This window comes from Numenius arquata, chromosome 10 (genome assembly GCF_964106895.1).
Source record: "Numenius arquata chromosome 10, bNumArq3.hap1.1, whole genome shotgun sequence".
Lineage (NCBI taxonomy): Eukaryota > Metazoa > Chordata > Aves > Charadriiformes > Scolopacidae > Numenius > Numenius arquata.
This window is the reverse complement of record NC_133585.1, coordinates 799898-812291: the sequence shown is the minus strand read 5'-3', so window position 1 is coordinate 812291 and position 12394 is coordinate 799898. Positions and strand designations below refer to the sequence as shown.

The 12394-nt window shown below is 39.0% G+C and overlaps 1 protein-coding gene across 2 annotated transcripts in view; it reads right to left on the bottom strand.

Moving 5' to 3' along the window:
* Positions 1–143: 143 nt before the first annotated feature.
* The window catches only part of PDE6C (phosphodiesterase 6C), a 29207-nt gene continuing 16956 nt past the window's right edge, over positions 144–12394 (bottom strand). The window contains exons 12-22 of one of the 2 annotated variants that reach the window (XM_074154645.1): positions 11570–11716; positions 11084–11191; positions 10867–10976; positions 8709–8796; positions 6956–7056; positions 5791–5898; positions 5489–5552; positions 4387–4461; positions 4159–4242; positions 2984–3137; positions 144–214 (exon numbers count right to left, since the gene is read on the bottom strand). In XM_074154645.1, the coding sequence (XP_074010746.1) occupies positions 144–214; positions 2984–3137; positions 4159–4242; positions 4387–4461; positions 5489–5552; positions 5791–5898; positions 6956–7056; positions 8709–8796; positions 10867–10976; positions 11084–11191; positions 11570–11716 (1110 nt within the window). The remainder of the gene's footprint in view (positions 215–2983; positions 3138–4158; positions 4243–4386; positions 4462–5488; positions 5553–5790; positions 5899–6955; positions 7057–8708; positions 8797–10866; positions 10977–11083; positions 11192–11569; positions 11717–12394) is intronic. The other variant, XM_074154646.1, reaches the window with a different exon arrangement.

Genomic DNA, 12394 nt, shown 5'->3' with positions numbered 1-12394 from the left:
ATTTCCAACAAATGGCAAGTGTGTAGGAGGGTCGTTAAGAGAGTGATCTATGCTATTCTATGCGAAGCAGAAATCCACTGGGGCTCAGTGAAGTTCTTTCTAGATGGGTTTTCTGTAGCAGAAACAGTGTCTGAGACAAAGAATTACAAAATTATACATGTTTTGGATTTTCCATCCTCTCCACTTCCGCCACCACCTCCAGCTGCATTTTCAGCTAAAAAACAGAGAAGGAAAGTAAAATGAGTATTTTCTGTTAATTTTAGCTGCTCTAATTTCTTGTTAAAAAGGTGTTGCTTTTGTGATACACATATTATGTGTGTTTGACCTTCTGAAAATGGAACGTGCTTTCACTGCTCTCCTGGGGAAATGGAATGAGAAGCAATAGCACATGGGATGTAGACATCTGTGTCTATGGTGTAGGAGTGCTCAAAGGACCAAACACACACTGAACCACTCTTACTGGAAAGTTTCAGTAGTTATAGAGAGATACATATATTTAACTCTGTCCCACACATACAAAACTGCGGTATGCAAGCCATGCAAAAGAAATAAACTCTTGGATCAATATCATGTGAATCTATTATTGAAGCAGATGCTACAAAAACTTTAATTTGACCTAATTGTATAAGCCTCTATCCAACCCTGCAAGAATCCCTTTGTAATTACCCATTAAGGGAGAGAGAGACTTTTGATGTTTGTTATCTAGAGCTACGGGTTCTGTTACAGACTCTCTCAAATGATTCCACAGATATTCATTGGTCGTAGTTAAGATGCTTTCCATGTCACAAATTGCGTTTCCAGGTTCATTTAAGGTAAGATACCAATATTAGAATTAAAACTTACATTTGAAAGCTGTGGATCACCATGTTACTAGGTCATTTTCGACCCTTTCCACCTGCATTGAAACACGTCACATAATCAGTGTCCTACCCTCTGTAATTGGTGGATATAATCAACACTATGTTACTAACCAAGTATTTTATTTTCTTAGTTTAATACTGTATTCTGGTTTAGTTTCTCTTCTGAACTTTCCACTGTAGTGGTTCAGCAAACACGTTTGTTTTGTCTTGTGCCTACTGGCTGGCTAAGAATAGCCGGGTCAGTGTGATCTAGAGAAACCCCTGTGGTATCCAATGATCGATTGTATGAACCGACTTAACAAACCCGTGTATTGACACGGCCTTGATTTGCCAGGGTCAGGTCTGTTCCTCACAACCTGCATGGCCTCATCCCAGTGCACATTTGAAAAGATGCAAAACAATTGACTTACAGTTCATGATACCATTTTTGATATGGAAAGGTCAGACCCTTACTCCTGCAAATCAGTCTGTCCCTGCTGGTGTAAGGGAAAATCCTTCTTTCCCTAGGTCAGCGACGCAGAGGTTCTGAAATACCAGGGATGTGAGATGGTCCTAACTTCAGGTGGGAGTAGAAATACCTGAGTCTCCCTAAATTTATAATTTAATGTTTATTCTAGAACCTTATGCTTAAGGTCATGGGATAAGACTTTACCAACGGTACTCTTTGCCAAGAGAGCAAATGTACAAGGAGGTTTGTGTGTAGGTCCTGCCTTGGTTTTGTTTGCTGGCATTTCTGTGCAGTTCAGGGGCTTACATTCCAGTGTAAGGATAGAGTACTCTGTTCATATTCACAACCAGCTAGTACCCAGTGATAAATTAATCTTAAATAAGTAACATTATATGATTAGTTGCAAAAAAAGTGTCTTTAAAAATTGATTTGGGAGGCAGTGGGGTGGGTATAATTTCTGTGAACATGTGTGTAAGCGCTATGACAGTGTGAGTAGGCCAAAATATTTCTTGTAATTTTATTCCAAAAATGATATTTGACTCAGTTTATTAAATATCTCTTTCAAAAATCTGCTTTGATTAAATCATGTAATCTACAGTACTTTTTTAACGATTTTTTTTTTTTTTTAGTTTTAGCCTAGTGTATTTTATTTTGAGCCAATAACTCCCTAGTTCCACTTCACACTCTGACAGTAACTTGAGGGGTGGCCCTGAGTAGCCTCTGTTTTGTGTGAAATGTAAAGGATACTCATCAGGCACTGATTAACAAATATATTGTTCAGTACTGGTGTATACTTTAAAGACGTGAAGCACACAGAGTAAACTAACTTTTCTTTTTCAAACCAGCTGACAGTAAATCATTCTGTAGTAACCACACATGTTTTGTTCTCCTCTCTGAACCTTTTCAGTCCCCTCAGCTGACGGGCAGAGCTGGTGACCTGTCCCACAGGCAGTACCCAATACAAATAACTGACTCCGTTTGCTCTGACACTTGAGTGACAGGTTCTCAGCTTCCGTAACACCATGTTCTCTTACGCACAGCCATGCTTCCCGTTTCAGAGCATGGGCTGTCTTAGGATGATTAGTGTTAGATCTGTAGTATAAGAGAGTGTATTTCAGCCAAGAAACTGATGACAGGGAGCTGGAGCCAAAAGCTTGACCTTAAACTTGGAAGAGAAGTGAGGATTTGCACTGCTTTTTTATAAAGTTCCAAATGTGCTCTATCCATTCCCATCTCTTTTCCTTAGGCTTTTCATTTTCAGCTTAAACAAAGCACCCGAATACTTCTGGGGCTGATGCCAGACAGAATTTTGATACATTTCTAGTATTTCAGGTGACTGAAGCATTCACAGGTAAATACGTGTTTAGTGACATTCAGTTTTAAGACTTAAGGCAAAAGAAAGTTTACATTCCCTTCATTTCTGTGATGGTCACATTTTCTGCCATTCTGCAGTTTAGAGAATGAGGTCAGTGTACTAGATTTGTTTAATCTTGAAAGGTTACACCTCTTCCAAGTAAAGATAAAGCTAATCTGGCTAATTCAGAACTTGCATACCATTAGTGTGAAGTTTACTAGAATATTGCATGAGTGCACTGCATGTGCGAATTTGAGAGACAGAGGATGTGTTGACTGCCTTACAAATATATATAAATGAAAACCTTAGAAGTTACTTAACCTTTTTTGGCAGCTGCTTCTTCTTCCTTTTTCTTTTGTTCCTCAATAATTTTCATCTTCTCTTCGTACTCATCAGCTCTTGTTTTCCATTCAACCCTGTTGTTTTGAAGACCATCAAACATAGGTGTAATTTCCTTGTGAAACCTTGAGAATTCCTATACAAACAATTCAAATAGGAAATTAGAAATCCGGAAACACTGATGATTTGTAGAGTCTGAATTTGTAGAAATACTGCTGCTTTGCAGAGAAAACATTCGCTTTTGTTGTTCTATTAAATCTAATTCAGTATGTATGCTAGATTAATTGTGTTTGATTTCACATTTTTTTCAAGCACTTGTTCCATCTCTGCTAGTGGGTTTTCTGGAGAAGAGGAAGAATTTTAAAAGTAGTAGGGTGAGTACCTGCTGGTGCACGTTTGAAAGCTCGTTCTTGAGCATGCAGTGGTGGCCTATTACTGGAAATACTGTGTTGGGGTCATAATGCCTGGTTGTGCATCGGCGGTTAGAAAAGACCTGAATTCTATACTGCACATTTCGGTATTTTCCGTAAACCCACATTTGACAGTCTGATTCATATCATACAATTATAACTATGATACACGGTATTTTTTCATATGCTTATCACTATCAGGTTATAATAAAACTCCAGTATCCTATAGTATGTTCCAAGCCAATGAGGATGTATCTGAAGATGTGAAAATATTGCATGTTGCTTTTCTGCATGAGATTTTGCGATAATATGAAAAGCTGGACAGGGATTAATAATGGCATTTCAGTGCTATATGGAAGATACAGGATATCTGTATTTCCAGAGTATTGCAAGTTTCCTGTTCCCTTTGCTGTGCCAGTAACTGCTTTCTGTAACCACCACATGGTGCATACTTATATTAAACGGGACTGAAGAATCAGACTGGGCTTTCTGATTCAGTCTTTCAAGGTAGTAACAAAACCTCAGCGCCATCGAGTTTCACCGAGTTCTTCACTTCTAATGAATCTGTTTTCACATCTCTCGAATTTGCTTTGTGGGAGCAAGACTGAAAAATTGTGGCGGTTGTGACAGTTGTTTCCCCTGTGACCAAGAGTCCTGCCGCTCTCTAGAAGTTTTTAACTGAAAGAGTTTGTCACTAATTGTGCCATCAGAACTACAGCAGTGGCAAAACAAAATAATTATTCTTACCTTGTACACAAATGTGCACACAAAATCTATGAAACCAACTTGGAGCTTAGGTAGTTCATCTCCTTTGTTTCTGTCCATCATAGGCTAGAAGAGAAAAGCAGTAATTTAGATCATGTAGATACCATGCTTTTTGGTATAGTGATCTAGTCAGCATCATGGACCATTATTTAGTCAGTGGTTTAATAGCAGTTAATATTGCCTAATACAGTTAAATTATTTAGTACTTACAATTGGTTGTTGCTGTAGCACAGTTCGTTCAAGGTCACCTTGCTCCCAGAATTCGTTTGCAACCATGAGGGCAACCTGAATAATCACAATTCAGTGGAAGTGTCAGCAGAAAGTGGTAAATTTAAATAAATAAAAAAACAAGGCTTTCCAGAAAATTGTGAAAATGTTGATTAACCAAGAACTGGCATATTACTGTTTACTACTTAATAGCATTGTTAACTTCCCTTCCACAAAGAGAGGGCTTATTTCTTGCTAGTTGTGTTGTCTCTGTGTCATCTAGTTTAAAAAGTTCTCCAGAAATAGGAAGCTTTGGTCAAACACAATGGAATTCCACTCTTTAGTCCCTGTAGAGGTAGTCAGTTGCTTCTTTCAAAAATTACAGGTGCTCTCTAGCGTTCTTAAGGCTTTTTCCAGCAAATTATCTCTACCAATATTCTGGTGCATGCTGAGGAAATGATAGATTATTGTCAACAGGGACAAGACACTATTAGCAACATAAGGGGATCTTCTGGCACCGGTAATATCTATTACTTAGAAGGCCCCACAAGCGTCGTGCGGTTCTGTTTTGATTATGCATTTGATTAAAAGCTGTTCCTTTAAAGCTAAGTGATGAGATTCAGCAAGATGGTCAGTAAGTACTGAAGTACTTATGTACAAAGCAGTGTCACACTGTATTACAGAGTTTATTTTTAGTGTGTTTAAGCTACTTTGAAATGGCACCAAGATCTACAGAATAGACACAATTAATTCAAATCATACCATTGTTAAATCTGTACCTGAAAAATAGCAAATGTTGGATAGTACAAAAATAACGGAGTGATATTTAAGGGTAGCTAGAACAGCTGACACAATCAGGGATGCCAGTTTTAGTGGCAGGACAAGTAGGGAAGGGTGGAACAACTGTAGGGTGGTTGGGGAGAGGCATCGTGGAACCCTTATACATACAGTGACAGAAAAATAGAGGCTGTTTTCTGGAAACACAGTTGGGTGCAGATACTTAAATATCTATAAAATGATCATAAGTAATTTTTTTTTTTCATTATCATGCACCAACGAAGCAGTAGACCTCAAATGCAGTATTGGCTGTTTGAAAGGTACCTACCTTGCTTTGCACTTCCCAAGGCTTGGTTATAGCAGAGAGGTCACATCCCGTCATCATCATAGCCCTTCAAAAGCACCACACAGAACAGGAATGGCGTTAGGACAAGGATTAGGAAAAAAAAAAAAAAAAAAAAAAGTCTAGATCTTTTAAGGCATTTAGGTACCTAAGATGCAGATAGATGCATGTTGTGAGAAGAATGTAGACATCTATTTCTAATTTAAAATCATGGTTATGCTCATCATCAGGCAGCAACACCAAGTCTTCATTTACATTGAATAAAGAGTAAAATATTAACCACCTACATGATGACTTCTTTTTTGGTTGGGTCAATAGATATATATTTAATTGCCTCCTCTTCTGATTCCATTTTTTCAATTGCATCCACAATCTTTTGAAACATAGTTCTTTTCCTGTTAAAACATACCAATAAACCACATATAGTTTCTGCATTAAAAGTTAAATAGAAAACCATATTTCTGATATTTATGCTTTTCCAGAGTAGCATCCTAGTCACAGTTGTATTAAAGTGACACCTTCTTCCTGTTTAACCCAAACTTTTCAGGTAACCTAGCACGTACAGATTTTGCTATATACCTGACAAAAATAAATTTTCTAATTCTTCATATTAAACTGGAGTGACATTCATATTTCTTTAGTATTATGTTTGTTACTTCCTGTAATATAATGAATTAAGGGAAGTGAAGCAAATACTGATAAATATTCTTCCCTTCCCTCCCCTCAAAAATCCACAGCAGCACTAAGCAAGGCCTGACTGAGAAGAACTTTGAAAATATGTGTTTTGCTATTGCTATTTTGCATTTAGAATGAATGAAATAATGGAATTACTGTTCACTAATAACTGTTGAACAACTTACTGAATTGTTTCCCGTCTCCTGGCTTTAAATTGTCCCAGTCATAAGACATCTAGACCAAAACAAAAGGCTCCATATATCTTTAAGGAAAATACTCTTTATAAAAGCACAGTAAGTCAGTAACGTGGGAACAAGATGGATGATTTGATATTTGGAGTCTTTGGCATATTTAGTGCTGGGATCGATTGATGTCTGCAGTTTTGTTTTTAAAACAGCATCTTAATTTCCACATCACAAGCACAGTCCTGTTGAGTCTCTGACAGACTGTAGTATGGCACAGTATCACACATGCACACAACCTGACGGTTAGGCTACAGAACCCACGCTTCTGAAGTGCAGTGTTTGCTGTAACAAAAAGCATATTTGAATGACCTAATAAATGTATACTAAGTATTATATACATCTGTGTGTTCTCTAATTTGAAAGCTTATCATCAATCTAAGAATGTCTTTTTTTGTTTTTTACAAGAATTAGACTTAATAACAATTTTAAATATAGCTCTGTACTCTGCATATAAACAATGGAAAACTACAGTTACAAATTGTATAGGATTGACATTTTTTCAGTAGGAAGTTATACAGAATTTAGTACTTACTTGAAATACAAAGCCAAGTCAGTTGCTATTATTGCAACTTCAAATAAGTGTAGAACAGTTTCAAACTGGCGCTTATTTAGGTTCTGGAAGATGTTTAAACTCTGCAAGATGGAAAGTTTACGAATTCAATTCCTTTTATAACACTGGCTTTGGTTTGTACTATACAGGTTGTCTCAGAATAGTATAACAAAACTGGCCAACTACAGTCCCTAAATTAAAATAATGCCACAAACGAAAAATTATTCCATTGGTAAAGATGGCCCTTATTCATGGCTCATAAATGGCTAATTAACTGTGTGGAGGGTAGGTGGATCTCAGATGTTGCCCTCAAAAGCTGCACAAATAAGTAAATCCACGGTGACTCAAAACAGTTGCAAGTACTGCAACTGCCACATATATGTTAAAACCAAAGAAAACCACCTGCATTCCACACACTTAGTAAAGAAATGGCAGTTCTTCATTTCTTTACAGTTCACATTCCATACACCTAATTTTCCTAGACTTTTTAAAGCTTCGCAGTAAGGACTTTTCCCCCCAGTTTACAGCTTGCAGTGCTGCAGGGACCTGCCATTGTGAGTGCAATGGCCTTTTCCTCAGGCAAAGGGAATGAGAGTGTCACGCTTGGCATTTTTCTAAATGTCCTGGATTTCCTTCCTTTTTTCCCTGAGGGGAGAGTCTCTGTGAGAGCACAGGGTGCAGGGAGGCTGCTGTGGAGAGCTCCAGAGATCCTGACAACCGCTCCAGCAAAGAGCAGGGCTCACTCCCCGCCACCTCACCTTTGAAAAAGTATATTGCCGTCAACAAAGGTAAAGGTGGTTTCTGGGTTTTTGGGGCGGTTTCGTGTTTGGTTTTTGTTTTGTTTTTTTTTTTTAAACTATAAATCTTCTGGGGTTTTTATGATCATTGTGCTACTGGTTAGTGTAAGAACTTATTCTGTGGCCTCCTGAGGTCAGGAAATGGCACCACCACAGGGATCAGAAAATGAGGGTGGAAGCGGGTGCCTGCCACACTGTGATGAACAAGTGGGCTGGAGGGGGCCTGTGCTCAAGCCTTGCCTTTCAAATCTCTAATTTCCCTGCAAAATATTTGGTAAAGAGTTGTAAATAATCTCTTTCCTTGTAGGTAGAGCAGAGCCAGGCTGCGCTGAGGGAAGGATGGCAGAGGGCCTTGGTGGGCCACGCTGCCGCCATTTTGTTGAGCCTGAGGAGACGGTTGGGGGGACCTCACCTCCGCAGCTGCTGGGGAAGGGCCTGCCGAATTCAGGGAGGATCAGTAACGGGAACTGCAGCCGATCCTCATGATACTGCCTCATTTGAGCAAGGTAAGATGTGTGGGGCCTGGCCTGGGAGTGAGGGGATCTTCCATAAACAGCTCCATCCCTTTGCTCCTCAGCTGCCAGAGCCAGCAGCTGAACTCAGACCCCCTGAACCAGAGGCAGCAGTGCAATTACAGCATTTTGTACATATGTAATTGCATTTTCTACTTTGGTTTTAACATCAGCTGTTTCGTGAAAGCGCAAAAAACCTGAGGAGTATGAGTGAGGCCCAGAGGAAAAGCTTTTCTGTCTTGAGGAGTCTGTTTCTGGCAGAATTACTGTTTCTCTAAAAGTGGACAATATGTTTGACTTAAACTTCTGAATTTTAGCATAATTGGACCTAGAGGAATGAATAAGACAAGGTGAAATTTGGAACATTGTAACTTGATTGGATCTTTTGTGTTGATCAGTGTGAGCAGAAGGCTCATGCAGACATACCTCATCTTGCAGTAGGGTTTTACTGTACTCCAGGTGATGCCTTTCTAAAATGGAGGAGCCGTGAAGCTTTGCCAGGGGAGCAGCTGACCTGTTGAAACAGAAGCAATTCTTTATAATATTATGGAAGCAATATTTTTGATTCAGGGTTTTTTGATTAAAATGCCTTCTGATTTGCACGTTCAATAGTTTAATCTGTGTATCTTAACTATTGGTATGATGCAGAGCAAAAAAACCCAACAAACTTGCTTGCCTTCACTCTTGTGACTGATTAATGATGGAAATTGGAGAGCATTGGGTGTTTAGTGCCCACTAAAGTCAAAGACATGGTTAGATGCCTCAAAACTCAAAAACTCTTTTAAAAAGACATGCCTCTGTTTTGTCTTGCATGTTCAGTTTTGTTGTTTGTTTAATCTACACACCTTCTGTGTACCTTAAAAACAGCCTTTATGCATCTTTTAGTATTTCTTGTGTGGCACGGCTTTTGAACTTGTCTGTAATGACCGTGGGCCACGTCCCCTGTGATTCTAACTCACTCTAAGTTAGTTAAATCTAAAGTAACAGTATAATGGAGTTTAATTCCTCTAATGCCCTTGGGCTCCTCCCGTCCCCTAAAATCACTGTTTCATGGACTGCACAAGTCCTCACAGCTCCGATGTGCTCAGTCTTATCACAGATCTCAGAGTATTCCTCTGACATTGGGCAAAGCTTCAAGCAGAGGGAATTCTGCATCAGACAATGGCAGTGGTACGAAGGGAGAAATGTCCTATTGACGTAGGCACCAGGTGGTTCTGCGTATTTGGAAGTGTATTTTCCTCCTTTTTTCCCTTGGCTAATAGCTCCATTCCTCAGATAAGCCAAGGTGGATTGCTACATGCTACCTGTATTTTCTGACTTGTGTTTAGGACTGACATGGTAAAGCCTGATAACTTTTATAAATAGCTTCACTGCATATGACCTCACGTAGAGGGCTTTCAGTGAGGGAAGACCACAGTAGGAAGATTTAAAACCTCCCTAAACTTATTTGGATGAGAGGCAGCCTGCTGAATAAGAATCGGCATCTGTCATTCTCTCTCCTACGTCACCTGGAGAATCCCTGAGAATAATCAGAAAATCCCCTCATGTCGCTGCTCCAGCGTGTGGGCTGAGATGCCTCACTGGGGAGAAGCATGTCCAGGGCCGGAGGAGGATGATCTATCATTCTGGAGATACAGTTGTTGGGAAACTGTACTCAGAAAATCATGGTTATGGTCTTTCGGTACATGCAACATCCTAAGAAACATATGTTCTCCAGCCAGCACATAAAAACAGGCCCTAACATGAAATGTAAGAAGACTAAATGGTAGATTGTTCACTTTACATATCATGGTGAGACCCATTCTTCTGAAATGTTGTGATAAAAAGGTAAGTTTAAAACAAAATGAAATTATATTGTTTTATAACAAGCATCTACTATTGTTCCATAACAACAACAAACAAGGGAAAAATCACAAAGAAATCCTTTAGAATATTTTCTCAGAACAAAAAGGGTTGTGAATGGGAAAGCTTAACCACATGATGTGTAACTTACTGGCATGTGGACCCCGGGGCTGAACACAAAGTCTTTAGCTCAGAATCCTGTATAACACGAGGAGATTACACCTCAGGAAAGGACCTACATCAGCCAGTGAGCTGAGGAGGAGGGGGGCGGAACAACTGAGCTAGTCAGATCCTACTGTGGAACATAGGGAAAAAGAATGCATCTCAAATCCTGTCTCCCTTAAACTGGCCCTTGTCTATGCCACATCCCGAATCCCTCTCCACAAAAGTGCTTATGCCCTGTCTTGAAAAAAAAGTAATCCGGTTAGGGATTTAAATTTACTTTTTTCATTTCTTTGTGGCCTCATGTGCATGAGGCTCTGCCACGATCCGAGCATTGCAAGAGCTTAAACATGAACTGCAGCTCTAGGAGATCCTTCTAAGATTCTGCTTTTGCATCTTGTCTTTGTGTTTCAGCTGTCGTGGCAAATGCTCTGAGGCAGAAATCTTCCCTAGGATAAATGTTCATTCATGCCAGATGAATATGGAGTATATACCTTACAGCTTTGCAAGCTTTGACATGTTTTTTTTCATTTGCCATTAAAAATATTAGGTATCCATATATTTGAGGATTTGTACTTACTTCATCTGATACAAGTTATTGGTCCCTCTGTGGTCAATGTCGTGGCAGAAAGCAGCAGCAACCATGGCAAAGGCTTCTAGATCAGTGTAGTATTTCTTTATTTTGCCTGTCTGTAAAAGAAAACAGACCATGCTGAGTGTGAACCTCCCTGGATTTTCCAGTTGGAACTGAAAGGAAAACTACTTGATGAATGTAAGGTTAATATTAGCAACATTACCATCAGCAGAGTAAACATGGTTTGTCCCACATTGAATCCATGTCGCCAGTTATGGTACGTAATGTCTCGATAACCCTTCCGGACTGTGTACATCCATCTTGTAAGGACCTAGTACCAACAAAAGTGGTTAAGGCTGTGCTGTTCATTGAAACAAAATGATGGAATTCCTATAAAATTGATGGAAAATACTATGAAATTACCGTAATAATGTGCAAGTTCTATGAAAATAATTGTTTTTCATTGAATTAAACATGGAAACAGCAAATTGTTCTTATGTAAATATATGTTGATTTAATTCCTTCCATAGCTCACACAATTTCAGGATTAGTTTTAAGTCTTTATGACAAATATGCAAATGTTTAATTAAGAATGGAAGATTGCTACCTATACCACTAATATTTTAGTATTGCCTACTTCTATATTAAAGTACCAACACTGAGCGATTTTTCTTCAATCTTAAAATAAACATGACAAAATAAATCAGACCTCAGCTGGGACTTTGAACTTTTCAACAACATTTATCTCAAAGAACAGTCGTATCCCACAAGTTATCAGGCCATGCTCTGTAACAGGAAAGTCACTGAAGCGGAATTCATACAGTTCTAAATCTTTTGGATCAGGTAATTCTTCTTTCTGTTAGGAAAAGTCAAAAACACAAGGTTTTTTTTCTGGCAAGAATAAAGTTAGGCAAACTTTTTTCTTTTCTTTTCTGGCTTCAGTAGAAACATTGCCTAAGGATAGTGTATCTCCACTATCTCCTAAGGACACTGTGTCTCCAAATGCCTCGGGTTTCTGTGCAGACTAATGTGCATTAAGTTACGAAACACGACTGACACTGCTGGCTTTCTGCTGAAAGAGGACAGGTAAAAGGCTTGAATTCCTTTTCCTACTCTGAATTCCAACACAGTCTGTTGTAAGCACCTCAACATTTCCTTCCTTCAGAAATCTCAGGTCACGGAATTTTCTCCTTCCTGGTATAAAGTCCTATGGTTCTCCCACTTTTAGCCTGGTCTCAAGGCTGCAGTTCACCTTTTTCACAACCAAGATTATTCTTGCTAAGTGTTCTTCTTCCTTTTTGGATCTTATGAATAGTGATGAATACAGTGACCAAAACCAGCCTGTCTAGAAGAAAACATTTTTTACTTTTACATTAGTATCAAGTATAGCAACTTGATAATAAGAAAAGGCTTGCTTGCATGCCTACTTACCCATAGCCTTGGCTTCTTTCAAAGTGGCTATAGGCAAGCAAAGATTCCTGTACATTTTTTAACCTCTGAAGTGCTGGTGGTTTGATGCAATGCGAAAAATAGA